Source organism: Ornithorhynchus anatinus, chromosome 1, assembly GCF_004115215.2.
Source record: "Ornithorhynchus anatinus isolate Pmale09 chromosome 1, mOrnAna1.pri.v4, whole genome shotgun sequence".
Classification (NCBI taxonomy): domain Eukaryota; kingdom Metazoa; phylum Chordata; class Mammalia; order Monotremata; family Ornithorhynchidae; genus Ornithorhynchus; species Ornithorhynchus anatinus.
In genome coordinates this window covers 25,872,521-25,887,659 of record NC_041728.1, presented here as the reverse complement: position 1 = coordinate 25,887,659, position 15,139 = coordinate 25,872,521, and the positions used below count along the sequence as shown (strand labels likewise).

Sequence of the window (15,139 nt, the reverse complement as noted above, 5' to 3'; positions counted from 1 at the left end):
GGTTGGACACAGTCTCTTTCCCTCTTGAGGCTTCAGTCTTAATTCCCATTTTGCAGGTGAGGTAACTGAGGCCCAGAAGTTAAATGACTTGCCCCAGGTCATCGATCCCTGCATGTATTCACACATCCCTCTAAATTGTAAGCTCTCTGGGGGCTGGGAACATGCCTGCCAACTGTTCTGTTGTCCTCTCCCAAGCGTGTAGCACAGTTCTTTGCACACAGTAAGCTCTCAGTAAATGCCATTGATTGATCTCGCCAATGGGTTTAGGTTGGGTTTCAGTGATAGCCTAGAAGCTGTGATTAGGAGCACTGCCATCTTCAAAGAGACACCCAGAACTCAAGGCTTAAACAGAAATGATTCAGTTTGTGGTCCAAACATTTGTACTTCTGAGAACAGTGCTCGGCACATAGTAAACGCTTAACGAATGCCATCATTATTATCCTGGCACCGCAACATATGCCATTCGGCCCCCGTTTTTAAAGCCTTATCAAAGACACGTCTCCTCCAAGAGGCCTTCCCTGACTAAGCCCTCCTTTTCTCCCTTCTGCATTGCCCTGACTTGATCCCTTAATTCATCCCCACCTCCCAGCCCCGCAGCACTTACATACATACCAATATTTTATTTATATTAGTGTCTGTCTTCCCCTCTAGACTATAAACTCGTTGTGGGCAGGGAATGTGTTACCCTGTTCTCCCAAGCGCTTAGCAAAGTGCTCTGCACACAGTATGTGCTCAGTAAATACGATTGACTGACTCCAGAGCTCTGGTCTAGCTTCATAGTTCTCCCTCCAAAACAGTCCCGGCCCGTCTGTGCGTGGGAGGACGGGCAACTCTCTGGCCTGCAATGCTTGGTCTAGGATGCACTTAGATAAACCCTGAAGGTCTGACTTGTGTAAACTAAAGACATCTACTATAGGGGTCTTCAGACTCCATGACTTTCACCTGTCCAAACAAGATGTAAACATCTAACAAAAATAATAATAATTATGGTATTTGTTAAGCACTTACCATGTGCCAAGCACTGTGTACATAGCTGGTTTCTAGAATAGGGGGAACATTTTTAACCATTTGACATATTTGCAACAGTTTCCATTTGCAATGCACGTGTAAGCTAGCCATTGATTTTTTGGGGAAATTCAGCAACTCCATTTTTGAGCAATTCATTTCCCCTCTCTTTCTGCATACCAGAGGATTATTCCAAGAGAGGAATCTGTAATTTCAGCTTGTTTTCTCTCTCTGTCACCTTTTGACATCACACCCTCTTCCAAACAAATGGTTGCTAGCACATTTCTGATTGATATAGTACTGGTTCAGTTCTCACTCAAAACACATTATTTGAATTTATTTTTCCAAAATTGTGGTCCAGAGGGGCTTTGTGTTTTTTATTTTTGTAGAATTTACTGAGGGCACATAATGTGTGACTCATCACAGTGTAGCTTTGTAGTTGGGCTTTTGTATTGGAGTATCTTGATTAATAGTTTGTTCTAAGTAAGTAATCATTCCTGTGCTGTGTGTGGAGAATTCTGTCCCAGAATTTAATGCGGACAATGGGATATTTCATATGTGATGAATGTCTTTTTGTTGAGAATTTAAATGCTAGTGACAGTCTTAAAAATTTCTTTTCCCATTGAGATTTTCCTGGGGAAGAATGGAATTTCACGTCTGCTCTTTTACTTTTCTCATTTGCAAATGTATTGGACAAATTCCTTTAAACAATTCCTGCCTGCCGTTGTTTTTTTGTTTGTTCGTTTGTTTTTGTTTTTTAACTACTGCATTTCCTTCAGTTTCTTTTCCTTTATCCAGTTTAGCCAAACTCCGGTTTTAGTTTGCCCGGAGAATTGCTTGATTTATGCCAGTGAAGGTAAAAAATATAACAGTATATTTTGCATAACAATATATTATTACATAATATATACGCAAGCCTTACTTCCAACACCACGGTGCAATGTATCGAAAGAGCCTCGTGTTACCTGAAGAACATTCGCCAGTTCTCTGAAGTCTTTCTGCCCGAAGTCCGTACTGAAAGTCCTGCTTTCGGGCAGAAATTAATGTAGAGTAAAATCTCATTAAACTACATTAGCATTTTTGGAAAACAACTGTACAAAGCAAAACCATAGAATATGAGCCTTGAATTAAAAGGAGATAAGGGGTTGAAGTTCTTGAGGATTCAGTTTTTTCTGAATCTTTAATGAAATAATCGTCTGGCATATAATTGAATTTGTTTGCTTTCTGCATATATCCATATGCCTCTTTTCTCACTGTCCATGAGTGTTTACTCCCTCATGTATTTGGATTTCTATTTGCTTGAAGCTCAGACCTGCCATTTGAATGTGTCTGCCCATTTCTAAACCTGTGTAAATCTCCATATAGTAAGTTCTCATGCAACAAGTTTTTTTCACTGTTTATGTTAGATTGAACACCGTTGGGGAATTGGGGAACGATAATCTGACAACATTTGTCTTTATGGCTTTAAAGCGTGTTTGTGAGATGAGAAGAAAAATATTTGCCCATGTGATTGAGACTGGTTAAAGCGTGCATATTATGACACACAGTAGCAACGTGGCCTAGTGCACAGAGCGTGGGTCTGTAGGTCTGAAGCACCTGGGTTCTGATCCCGGCTCCGCCACTTGTCTCCTGTGTGACCTTGGGCGAGTCACATAACTGTCCCTCGTATGTAAAATGGGGATTAAGACTGTAAACCGCACGCGGGACATGCACTGTGTTTAACCTGATTAGCTTGTATGTACCCCAGCACTTAATACAGTGCCTGGCACATAGACTCTGAGCCCATCATTGGGCAGGGGATTGTCTCTATCTGTTGCCGAATTGTACATTCCAAGCGCTTAGTACAGTGCTCTGCACATAGTAAGCGCTCAGTAAATACTATTGAATGAATGAATGATTGAAAAAAAGTTTTCCTAATGTAAGGTTCTTCCAGATTGCAACCCCCTTCTAAGGGAGAATGGACACTCTAGTGAGGAAAAAGGACAGGCTTTGCTCCCATCATCCCTGTTGACGCCGTGCCCTGCAACTCTGCTTGCACAAAGACACCGTATTCCCATTGATCACGGGCTTCAACAGGACGTCCGTACGTTGGATCGAGATTTTCTTTTCTTTGGAGAAAGGTTGAGAGAAACAAATGCTGTCGGCACATAGAAACGTGTCAGAAGGAAATCCCCGTGAAATTTCTTAGGCGGGGCTAAAGAGTGTAGTTTACCTTTAATTCACCCGTATCTGGAATTTATTGAAAGCGGGTGCAGTTTCGGTGGCTGCCTCTTAGGAAACCCGATGGATCTGGAGAAGCAACAGGAAAGGGCAACTAGAATAAAAAGTGGGGGAGACAGAGAGGGAGAAGATCGCTGGATGGAACAAGGAAGCTTTATGGGGCAGAATCTCCAATTACCTTCCCATTTAGCACCTTAAGTTAATGCCCCTCAGGCTTAGAACTTCTTTCATCTCCAAAGGAAAACTCCTAAGGAGTAGCCACCCAGTTCTTCTTATAATACAGTTCACAAATCCCATGGCAACACTTAGATCTATAATGGTATTCTCAATGTGTCTGTTTATTGTTATACTGTCCTCTCCCAGGGGCTTAGCACAGTGCTGTGCGCCCAGTAAGCGCTCGATAAAGACGATTGAATCGGGGAGTGAAAGAATAAAAGCAGATTCTTGGTTTTGTCTAGCGTGTGTTCCCAAACAGTAGCTGCTTATTAAAGGTTTACAAAGCTCAGAGGAGGGCTAAAGGATTTCAGAAATCATCAGGACTTGCAAGAAGAAAAACATCCCTTCCTGAGGGTGAGCCACCAAGGCAAGGAAATACGCATCCCATCCTCACCCCCTCTGCGTTTACATACTTCGTTTTATATTTGGTTGCTTCCCTGCCCGTCATTTATTTTAACTGACCACCTCCCTTCTAGATCGAACACCCTTTGAGGGTAGGGATCGGGTGTGTCAACAGAGAAGCCGCGTGCGTGGCTTAGTGAATACAGCACGGGCCTGGGAGTCACGAGGACCCGAGTTCTAATCCTGGCTCCGCCAAATGTCCGCTGTGTGACCTTAGCCAAGTCACTTAACTTCTCCGGACCTCAGTTCCCTCATCTGTAAAATGGGGATAGAGTATGAGCGCCTCGTGGGACAAGGACTGTGTACGAGCTGATTAACTCGTGTTTACATCAGTGCTTAGAATAACAATAATAATAATAATGTTGGTATTTGTTAAGCGCTTACTATGTGCAGAGCACTGTTCTAAGCGCTGGGGTAGATACAGGGTAATCAGGTCGTCCCACATGAGGCTCACACTTAATCCCCATTTTACAGATGAGGGAACTGAGGCACAGAGAAGTGAAGTGACTTGCCCCCAGTCACACAGCTGACAAGTGGCAGAGCCAGGAGTCGAACCCATGACCTCTGACTCCGAAGCCCAAGCTCTTTCCACTGAGACACGGTGCATCTCAGATATAGCTATGCTTGGCACACAGTAAGCGCTTAAGTACCATAATTGACTGTATTATACTCTCCCAAGTGCTTTGCATGGTACCAGGCGCACAGTAAGTGCTCAATAAATATTGTGGATTGATTGACTACACAATCTTAACATTAGTCCCATCTCCGGCCACCTCCTTGCCTGCCTCCGTGGTTGAAATAGTGGCAAGGATCATCGGGGAGGGGATTGATGTTCCTCGGGGCTGCCCAAGGCTAATTCTGTCCCCCCTGAGCAAGCGGTTATCTCTTCTGGACCTCAAAGTTCACTTGCCTAAACAGTGAGTCAAGAGAAGCCAAAGGGCTTGGGCTAGGGGGTAGCACATGTTGGAAATAAGGCAGGTTTTTTTTAAAAAAAAATTTGCTGGGTAATTTGTAGGGTTTCTTTTCCAAAGCAGATTGTTATACTTTGGGTAGCTTCATTTCAGACATTCAAACAATCCAACGTTGGATTCAGTCATTCTGTAATTTTGAAAGTGATTTGCTCGTTGGTTTTTTGTCTCTGCAGAAATAGTGGTTGCCGAAAGTGTGGTTGTCATTAAGAAATTGCTTCAGATGCAGCCTGCGCAGCATGGTGATATCATTAAACATATGTCCAAGCTCTTGGACACGATCACTGTGAGTATTTGTGCACATTTCCACATTTTCTCATCCCTTCCTTTTCAGCGTGCAGTGAAAGATCATTGACCGACTGGAGACTTGGGTTGAGGTTCATTCAGTCCGTCGGGTGGTTACTGTGTGCACAGCAATGTATTAAGCTCTCGGGAGAGTACAGTTCAACAATAAACAGACCCATTCCCTGCCCACAGTGAGCTTAACGGTCTAGAGTGGGAGCCGGGAGTGACAGACATCATTACACGATGCAGTTCTTGCAAAGGGCTACCAGATCTAGAAATGAGCCCCTTCCCCACGAGCGTCTGTCGGGCTCAAATGCAAATGTTGGAGTCTTGAATACTGTTTGCAGTAAGTAAGTAAGTTCTCTCCACTGCCATTCCTGAGGGCTCACGAGCACTTGGGGGCCTCTAGGGAAACGAACGTCAGGCCTACGTTAGCCATAGTGGTGATTAGGGTCCACAGTGGAGGGTGTCTCTGTAGTTCTGTCAACTCCAGCGAGTGAATGAGTCGAACAGCTCACGGTACCAACAGTTATCTCCAAAAGACGAAATCGGCTGTAATTTTAATCGTCATCATCGTCGTAAGTAGTACTTGTACAAAGCATCGGGATGGGTACAGGTTGGTCGGTTTGGACACAGTCCTTATCCCCTCGTGGGGCTCACAGTCTAGGAGTGAAAACAGATATCGAATCCCCATTTCATAGAGAAGGAAATGGAGGCCCAGAAAAGTTAATAATAATGTTGGTATTTGTTAGGCGCTTACTAAGTGGAGAGCACTGTTCTGAGCGCTGAGGTAGATACAGGGTAATCAGGTTGTCCCACATGGGGCTCACAGTCTTCATCCCCATTTTACTGATGAGGGAACTGAGGCATAGAGAAGTGACTCGCCCAAGGGCACACAGCATTCAGGCAGCGGAACTGGGGTTAGGGCCAGATCCTCAGCCTCCCGGGCCCAAGCTCTTTTCACTAGGCCTCGCTGCTTGTCTTCTGCTTTTAATCAATTGTGTTTATGAAATTAATACTTCAGTAACCTTCTGCCTTTTGTGGGAAGGCTGGGCCACGGGATAAGTAAGAATAGGATCCGGAACTGGATTCCGGGCCTTCTGGCCTACGCGACGGAAGTCCTGGCTGATCCAGGGTGCCGAAAATCAGGGTGAGCCGCTGACGCGACCATCCTTGTGTTGCGCCTCGTCGGAGGAGGAGGGATGGGGCTTGGGCAAGCACAGTGTCAGTCATTCCGCTGTTCAACTAATCCTAGGGGGTGACGAGGCCCGGTAGCCTGAATGCCTAACATCACAACCCACCCGACCTGTCACCGTCAGGTGGAGCCCATACAGTCCCATCTCAACGGAAGGGCGTTAGCAATCGATCGATCAGTGGTATTTATTGAGTGCTTACTATGTGCAGAGCATTGTACTAAGCGCTTGGAAAAGTACAACAGAATTAGCAGACGTTACCTGCCCATAGTGGGCCGACAGCCTAGAAGGGAGCAGAGATTAATGTGAATAAATAAGTAATCTATAATATTTCATTTAAAGATATGTACATAAGTGTTGTGGGGTTGGGGGTGAGGAGGATATCAAATGTCCAGAGGTCACAGATCCAAGCGCTTAGATAATAGGAAAGGGAGAGCAAGCTCGAGAAAAGAGGGAAGGGCTCATGGAGGGGGTGTGACCTTTATGATGCTAATAATGCTATCTGATGAATATGTTCTCATCGCTCAAAGAAAATGACTCGGGCAAAACTGGGCCTGGGCTAGTTCGGGCTGGACTGAGTTCTGTAAATTCACTGTGGGCCAGGCTCAGACGCATAGTACTGGTACTCTAACTCTTTGGAGAAAAGGATATTCATATATGACATAATCTAAGCAAATGAATTTTTCTCAATCATTCATTCAGTGGTATTCATTGAGTACCTGGGAGCGTACAGTAAGCGCCTCTCTAGATTGGAAGCTCTTCTCTAGACCGTAAGCTTGTTGTGGGCAGGGAATGTGTTTATTGTTATATTGTACTCTCCCAAGTGCTTAGTACAGCGTCTTGTACACGGCAAGCGCTCAATGAATACGACTGAATGAACGAATACAGTAGAACAGAGTTGGTGGATATGTTCCTTGCCCACAATGAGCTTACTAGTAACTCTCCTGCATTTTCCCTGTCTTTTCTTGGGCATATATGGTCAGCAAGGTATAGACCTGCGTGGCTCAGTGGAAAGAGCCCGGGCTTGGGAGTCAGAAGTCATGGGTTCGAATCTCGGCTCCGCCTCTTGCCATCTGTGTGACTTTGGGCAAGTCACTTAACTTCTCTGTGCCTCAGTTCCCTCATCTGTAAAATAGGGATTAAAACTGAGCCCCACGTGGGACAACCTGATCACCTTGTATCCCCCCCAGCGCTTAGAGCAATGCTTTGCACATAGCAAGCGCTTAACAAATACCACCAATACCACCACTACTTGCTATGGTTAGATAATTAGCATTTGGATTCCCAGGCACTTAACGTGGTATTATTCACATAGTAGGTGCTCAATAAATACCGTTTATTAATTGATTCGTTCATGTATTGATTACCAAACTCTTATAGCGGTGCTCTGCACACAGTAAGCGCCCAGTAAATTCAAACCTTGGGGCATTGACGGGGGAGGGCTGATGTGCCTCGGGGCAGGAGGGAGGCTGCCCAAAGTTACCTCTGGCTCTTGTGGGGCTCGGGATTCAGCCGGTTGATCCCACCGTTAGCTGGCTTCTGGAACCATTTTCCTCCATCTGTTCTCCTTGAGCTATTTTAGGATTTCTGGGCCTTGTGACATTGCAGTCTAAGGCTCACGTGATCCTGCATTCATGATCGTAATCCCGCGCCCATGCGCTCGTTTTGCATATTGGTTTCTTCCCTGGAGACTTCCCTGGTCCCTTGCGCCTTCCGATTGGAGTAATGCTGCCTAGCAGGTGAGCCTTTGTACGGATGTGCAATATTGAGCATATCCACTTACTTGAGAGATTACCTGCCTCCCTCAACCTGTCAGGATCTAAGCCGGCACCTCCGTAATCTATTGGAAGATCTGAGAAAAGGTTTTCCTTTGGTGTCAATCTGAGCATGGAAAACTTTTCTCTTATTTCAAGAAGATTGCCTCTTTGATTTCCCAAAGGAAGACCTAGCCTAAGTATAGTTTTTCACGCTCTGAAGTCTGGGTAGAGGTTTGCGCCGAAGTAGAAGGCTTACCGTTTGCCTGATCAGGAAATGTGAGATTTTTGCTTTTAAAGATCTTTCTATGCTTCCCTTTAGATGCAGGAATTTATTTTTTTTTTAAATGGTATCTGTTAAGCGCTTATTATGTGCCAGACAGTGTACTAAACGCGGGGATAGGGACAAGTTAGGTTGGTTACAGTCCATGTCCCCCATGGGGCTCACAGTCTTAATCCCCATTTTACAGATGAAGTAACCGAGAAGGTAAGTGACTTGTCCGAGGTCACACAACAGACAAGCGGCAGGGCCGGGATTAGAACCCAGGGCCTGTGACTCCAGGCCCGTGCTCTTTCCACAAAGCCGTGCGGCTTCTCGATTGCTGGTTCTTCAGCCGGAGCAGTGACGACGCTCCCTCAGAAAAGAAAACAAATTTCCAGAATGCCTCTCAATCATCTTGCCCTTCTGAGAGTGTTCCTGTCCCCTCACCTGTACCTTTCCTTTTATTTTCAGCTTCTGACCGACTCCCCCGGGGGAGAGAACATATTGTAAAGCTAGAGGAGATGTTGTTTGAATGCATTACGGTGGCCAGAGAACCCTCGAATCGTGGCTAAAAAGCTTTTGCTTTCAAACCACATAAATGTTCTAGATTTAATTTGATTGACATCTTGCCCTAATTTCCCGACTGTATTAGTGCATTTCCTGGAATATGCGGTTGAAAAGTAATATCAATTCCCGAAGAAGTTGTTGCACAATATTCCTGGTATTTGTTTCCTCCTCCAAATTGCTCTGCAGGTGGGAAATGTGCTGGATCAACACCAGCGTAAGGTCTGGCCTGATAGATCCATTTACTTGATCTTTGTCCTGCTCACTTTCTCTTTGGGCTGACATAAGTGGTTTTTTTTTTTTTTCTTCTGAGCTTTCTTAGTAATTCCCCGGTGACATACTTTGAAAACAGGTTCGTGTAGTCCAATAGCGCAAGAAAATGGAGAGCTATAGCATTTTATAAAATTAGCAGCTGTGAAGCACAGCTCCATTTTGTGATCCCAGGGCTCCCGTCTCATCACGATTGCTTTCTTTTGGCAGAAATGTGCTTTTCACCGACTTTATCTACGAAAGAAGCGCATTTCATAAATTGTCAGCATCGCACAATCTGCTTCCTCTCCCTCCACCCTTCGGTGTACATGTCGTGGTGGTTTTTTTGCTGCCTTTCATCCCTCGAAAGTCCCGGGACGTTTTTCTGGGGAATTTTCAATGTGAGGGCCACTGGACCCAGTGCTGGGGTGGTTCCCCCCAAACTGGAATGAGCCTGACAGGACAGAGGGAAGGCGGGTGCCCCTGTGCGACCACAGATGCAATCATCAGTTCCTTTGCCAAGGTTCTCAGTCCTACGGTCTGAAGATGGAGGCCTGAGCGTCATTCCCGACGGGCAACGCCATCACACAAAAATTGATTCCCACACACTCCCTGGCCTACAGGGTGCTCCTGATCTAAACGGGCAAAACTGACAGGGAACAGTGACAGTCACATCCCGTGCACAAGGAAAAACAGATTGATATTAGTCGATCCTAGTACTTATTGAGTAACTACTGCGTACAGAACATTGTGGTAGTTTATGTAATAATAATAATGATGATGATGGTATTTAAGCGCTTCACTGAGAGTCAAGCACTGTTCTCAGCTCTGGGGTAGATCTAATCAGGTTGGACACAGTCCCTGTCCCACATGGGGTTCACAGTCTTAATCCTCATTTTACAGACGAGGTAACCGAGGCACAGAGAAGTTAATAATAATAATGATGGCATTTGTTAAGCACTTACTATGTGCGAATCACTGTACTAAGCGCTGGGGGAGATACAAGTTGATCAGTTTGGCCCCCGTGGGGTTCACAGTCTTAATGCCCTTCTCCAGTTGAGGTAACTGAGGCCCAGAGAAGTTAAGTGACTTGCCCAAAGTCACACAGCCGACAAGTGGTGGAGCCGGGATTGGAACCCACGACCTCTGACTCCCAAGCCCTTTTCACTGAACCACGCTGCTTCCAAGACCTGCCCAGACTCTCACAGCAGACAGGTGGCGGAACCGGAATTAGAACCCAGGTCCTTATGACTCTCAGGCCCGTGTTTTATCCACTAGACCGTGCTCCTTCTGCTGCCTTGCTCCTTCCCTTATTTCTCTCTTCCCCAGTAGAGTGGAAGCTCCTTCTCATTAGGCAAAGTGTCTCTTATTTCCCATTGCACTTTCCCAAGTTTTTAGTACAGGGCTTTGGGCCCCGGTAGTGCTCAGTAAATACCATCACTATTTGTACTATTGTAGTAAGGTTCGGGGCGTACTGTATAAATCAAAGACATGATTTCTGCCCTCAGGGAACTTCTGATTTAACAAAGAGACCAGCAGACGCTGTATTATGTATGGTTAAAGGTGCTGAAAAACTATGTAAAGAGTTAACTCAATCGCTGTACTTCAGTTAATACTCTTAATTAGTTCCATGAAGTGAGACCTTTAAGCAAGAGAGTGCTAAAGAAAGTGTTATTTCCCTTAGGGAAAATATAAAATGCGTTAATGTTTTGGCACATTATAAAAAATTGACCAGAGGATTATAAATATGTTTAAAAATGATTAAAAAGGAGGTAAATGACCTAACAATATAAATGTGCAGCAATAATAGATTTCTCATTCTTGTTTTAGATTCACATTGGCAAAAATGTCATTTTCAATATGTTGACGTTCACAGAAAGGCACCTCCTCCTAGCTGCCATAGCCATCTTTTCTCCTCCCTCAGCTGAATCTGTGCACCCCGCGCCTCCCCTCATCCCCAGTGGTTTCAAGAATCAGCCTCTCATGTCCTTCACCATGTTTCTATTCACAAATTTTAGAAACCCAAAGAATCAGACAGTCAGTGGCATTTGAATGCTTACTGTGGGCAGAGCACTGTACTAAACACTTGGGAAAATACAGTAGAGTAGAGTGGATAGACTCGATCCCTGACCACAAGGAGTCCAGTGAAGACGTTTCCCAGAGGAACAGGGCAAGGAACTCAAGAGTAGAAGTCAGATAATGGTGAGAGCATTTTGCTAAGCGTATCGTCATCCTCGGGGTCTAAAACTGGGTTCCAATTAAAAAGGCAGACAGGAAGCCTAATTCAGCCATGCTGAATATTGCAAACGCTCTTTACAGAAGCCAGAGAAGACAGTTTTACTCTCATTTCTTCCATAACATACGCGGTTAAAAGGATCAGGGACCATCTGTCTGAAAATGCGTGTCTGTCTGGTTAGGCTGTGAGGAGGTATAGAGGGAAATGATTGTTCACAGGCCAGCGGTCAACCAGTCAGTCGTATTTATTGAGCGTTTTACTGTATGCACGGCATTGTACTAAACACTTGAAAGAATACAGTGAAACAGAGTTAGTAGACGCGTTCTCTGCCCACGGCGAGTTCACAGCCTATTGGACCCGTCACACATACTAGAATACAAGTTTTCCTTAACGGAGAGTTTGTCAGGACTTTACTGTGGGATTTATCGTGTCAAAGAAGAACCGAGGGTATTCTTAAAAAGACGGTAAAAGGCGAGATATATTGACCAATTAGCCTGTTGCTTATTCCGGGTTAAATACTTACTAAAGCGTATGCTAAGGGATTTGGTATATAAGCATCCAGAAAAGTGTCTGATAACTGAACTAAAAGTAGGTCACGGCCAATCTAACAACCTTCTTCAGTGTAATTACTAATAAAGGGAATTCAGTGGAGATATGATTGTAAGGCATCAAATATTATATTAAGTAATAAACTTGGAAAAACCCCACCTGATAAGGTTTAAATGATGAAAGCAAAGATTGAAAATGAGCTGCTTAAGAGCGATCAGAGGATAACAATTAACGGTAACGAGTCGAAGTTGGAACATCACCAAGGGAGGATCTGCTGTAGACAGCACGATGACATATATTGAGTATTTTCACCAATAGAGAACACGAAATTAAATTTCTGGTGCTATCAAATTGCACAAAGGGGTGTTTATTAAGCGCTTACTATGTGCGAAACACTTTACTAAGCACTGGGGAGGATCCAAGCAAATTGGTTCGGACACAGCCCGCATCCCCCATGGGGCTCACAGTTCCAATCCCCATTTTCCCGACGAGGTAACTGAGGCACAGAGAAGCAAAGTGACTTGCCCGAGGTCACACGGCAGTTAAGTGGCAGAGCCGGGGTTAGAACCCACGACCTCTGACTCCCAAGCCCGGGCTCTTTCCACTAAGCCAAGCTGCTTCTCCAACATGGGAAACAGTGCGGCCTAATGGAAAGAGCACGGGGCTGAGAGTCAGGGGCCCTGATTTCTAATGCCGGCTCCACCGTTGTCACTGGATGACTTTAAGCAGGTCACTCAAAGTCTCTACGGCTGTTTCCCTTTCTGTAAAATGGGGATTCAATCCTACTCCCTCCTAATTAAGAAGCAGTGTGGCTTAGTGCAGAGAGCCCGGGCTTGGGAGTCAGAGGATGTATGTTCTAACCACTTGTCTGCTGTGTGACCTTAGGCAAGTCACTTCACTTCTCGGTGCCCGTTACCTCATCTGTAAAAATGGAGATTAAGACTATGAGCCCCATGTGGGACAACCTGATTACTTTCTATCCACCCCGGTGCTTAGAACAGTGCTTGGCACAAAGTAAGCGCTTAACAAATACCATTATTATTAGACTGTAAGCCTCATGGAACTGGGACTTGTGTCCAATTTGATTGTCTTGTATGTACTTCAGTGCTTAGCACATAGTAAACCCTTAATAAAAACCATTAAAAATAATAAATACTGTGAATTTGTTAGGGCTTTACTTTGTGCTAAGCACTGTACTAAAATAATCAGGCAGGAGACTCAGCAGTGTAAATAGGAGGGAGAATAGGCATGTCATCCCCATTTTAAAGAGAAAGAAACCAAGGCCCATGGTCACACCACAGGTAAATGGTCAAGCCGTTGGCCATTACTTAGTGGATTGAGCATGGCCCAAGGAGTTAGAAGGTTGTGGGTTCTCTGCCTCAGTTACCTCATCTGTTAATTGGGAATTGAGACTGTGAGCCCCCCATGGGATAGGACTGCATCCAATCCAATTTGCTTGTATTCACCCCCAGTGCTTAGTACAGTGCCTGGCACATAGTAAGCGCTTAACAAATATATAATTATATTACTATTAACCCAGGTCCTCTGACTCCCAGGCCCCTGTTATTTCCACTAGAGCTGCTAGTAACAACGTGGAGACTGGGAATCAGAGGACCTTTGCCTGCTGTGTGACCTTGGGCAACTTCTCTGTACCTCAGTTTCCTCATCTGTAAAATGGGGATAAAATACTTGTTCTCCCTCCCTCTTAGACTGAGTTCTCTGTGGGACAGGGACCATGCCTGTTGTGACTGTCTATCCCCTACCCTAGCTCTTAGCACAATGCTAAATATAGTGTTTGATAAATATCATCATCAAGGTGAAATCAAGTCCTGCCAAATGGAAGAGAAAAAAATTAAAGTACTCAGAGATATAAAGTGGGGAAAGGCTCTTCGAAAAGCCACTCTTGAGATGTACGGATGAGCTTAGGTGACCCAAAGGCTCCCATTGCAGCATGAGAAGGGGACTCATACCTGAGTTTTGAGGGACTCCCTCAGTCACAGGGTGGGAGGTGGAGGAAAAACCCGTGAAAGAGACTGAGAAGAAGCGGCCAGAGAGATAGGAGATCCAGCCGTCGTCATTGTCAGCAAAGCCAAGGTTTAGTAGTGTTTCCAGGAGAAGGGGGTGGTTCACAGTATCAGAGGCTGCTGAGAAATCAAGGAAAATTAAGATGGAGTTGGTATCCATTGGATTGGGCAAGGAGGAGGTCACTGGTGAGTTTGGAAAGACCAGTTTCGGTGGAGTGGAAGCGAGATTACAGTGTGTCTAGAAGGAAATGGGGGGAGAGAAATTTGAGGCAGCAGAAGTAAACTCCTTCAAGGAGTTTGGACAGAAATGGTAGGGAGATATCTGGGCATGGTAGAGAGGTCTAGGGTGGGTTTTTTTAGGATCGCACATGTTTTGGGAGGGGAAGGAGTCATTGGAGAGCAAACCGTTAAAAGCTTGTAGCGAGAGAGGGGAAGAAAGTTTTAAGAAGATGTGAAAGGATGGGGGCTGAGAGATTTGCAAGGGGTTAAACTTTTATCTAATGCACTTCAGATTCAAGTGTTTGCTCCTCCCGGAGCAACCCTGAGTGCCGGCTGCAGTTGTCCTTACAAGCATCCCGTCTGCATACGTCGCTGACATCAGCGACATAAGTCTTTCAATCCCACGAATGAAAACGAAGCTGACGCTTCGCCAGAGTTGCCCCTTAGTTTCTCGTAGCGAGGATTGAAATTTTAACATAGTGTGGCATCTAGCGTACAGTCAGGTTGCAATTCTGCAGTTGCTAGCCACGTTTTACTTAGAAACACTTCAGCCCTGTGCTTAGTCTGGGTCTCCGCAAGATGATATCAAGCGTTGTCAATCTGAGGAAAACCATATGGCACCCGATGAACTTGGAAACAGAAGAGAGACTCTTTTCTTTCTGTAATTATTGGAGTGTTGAGATGCTTTTCATTTGGTTGCTAATTGTATCTGCCTTTGAGGTTGGGCCCCAAATTTGTTGTATTAATGTTGTTATAAATTTCACTTGTGAGAGGCTGATGAGGTTGTCATTTTCAGTGATAAGGTGCCTAATGGACCCTGGATCCAGGAAGAAAAATCATTTAGAGCAATGTTTCTCTGAGGTGTCATCCAAGCTGAAATGTTACCTCACTCTTGTGGAAGAGCCTTAGAAGTCATTTAGAAGAGTTGGTTTGGAAGACTGAAAGCAGGGTTAATACTCTTAGAGTCACATTTGTTGCATATATTAAAAGTTC

General features: G+C 44.9%; 1 protein-coding gene across 2 annotated transcripts in view; it reads left to right on the top strand.

The window, feature by feature from the left end:
- Window positions 1-15,139, top strand: part of AP3B1 (adaptor related protein complex 3 subunit beta 1) — a 249,431-nt gene that overhangs the window by 121,076 nt on the left and 113,216 nt on the right. For both annotated transcript variants that reach the window (XM_029079817.1, XM_029079872.2), the window contains exon 14: window positions 4,988-5,097. In XM_029079817.1, coding sequence (XP_028935650.1) covers window positions 4,988-5,097 — 110 coding nt within the window. The remainder of the gene's footprint in view (window positions 1-4,987; window positions 5,098-15,139) is intronic.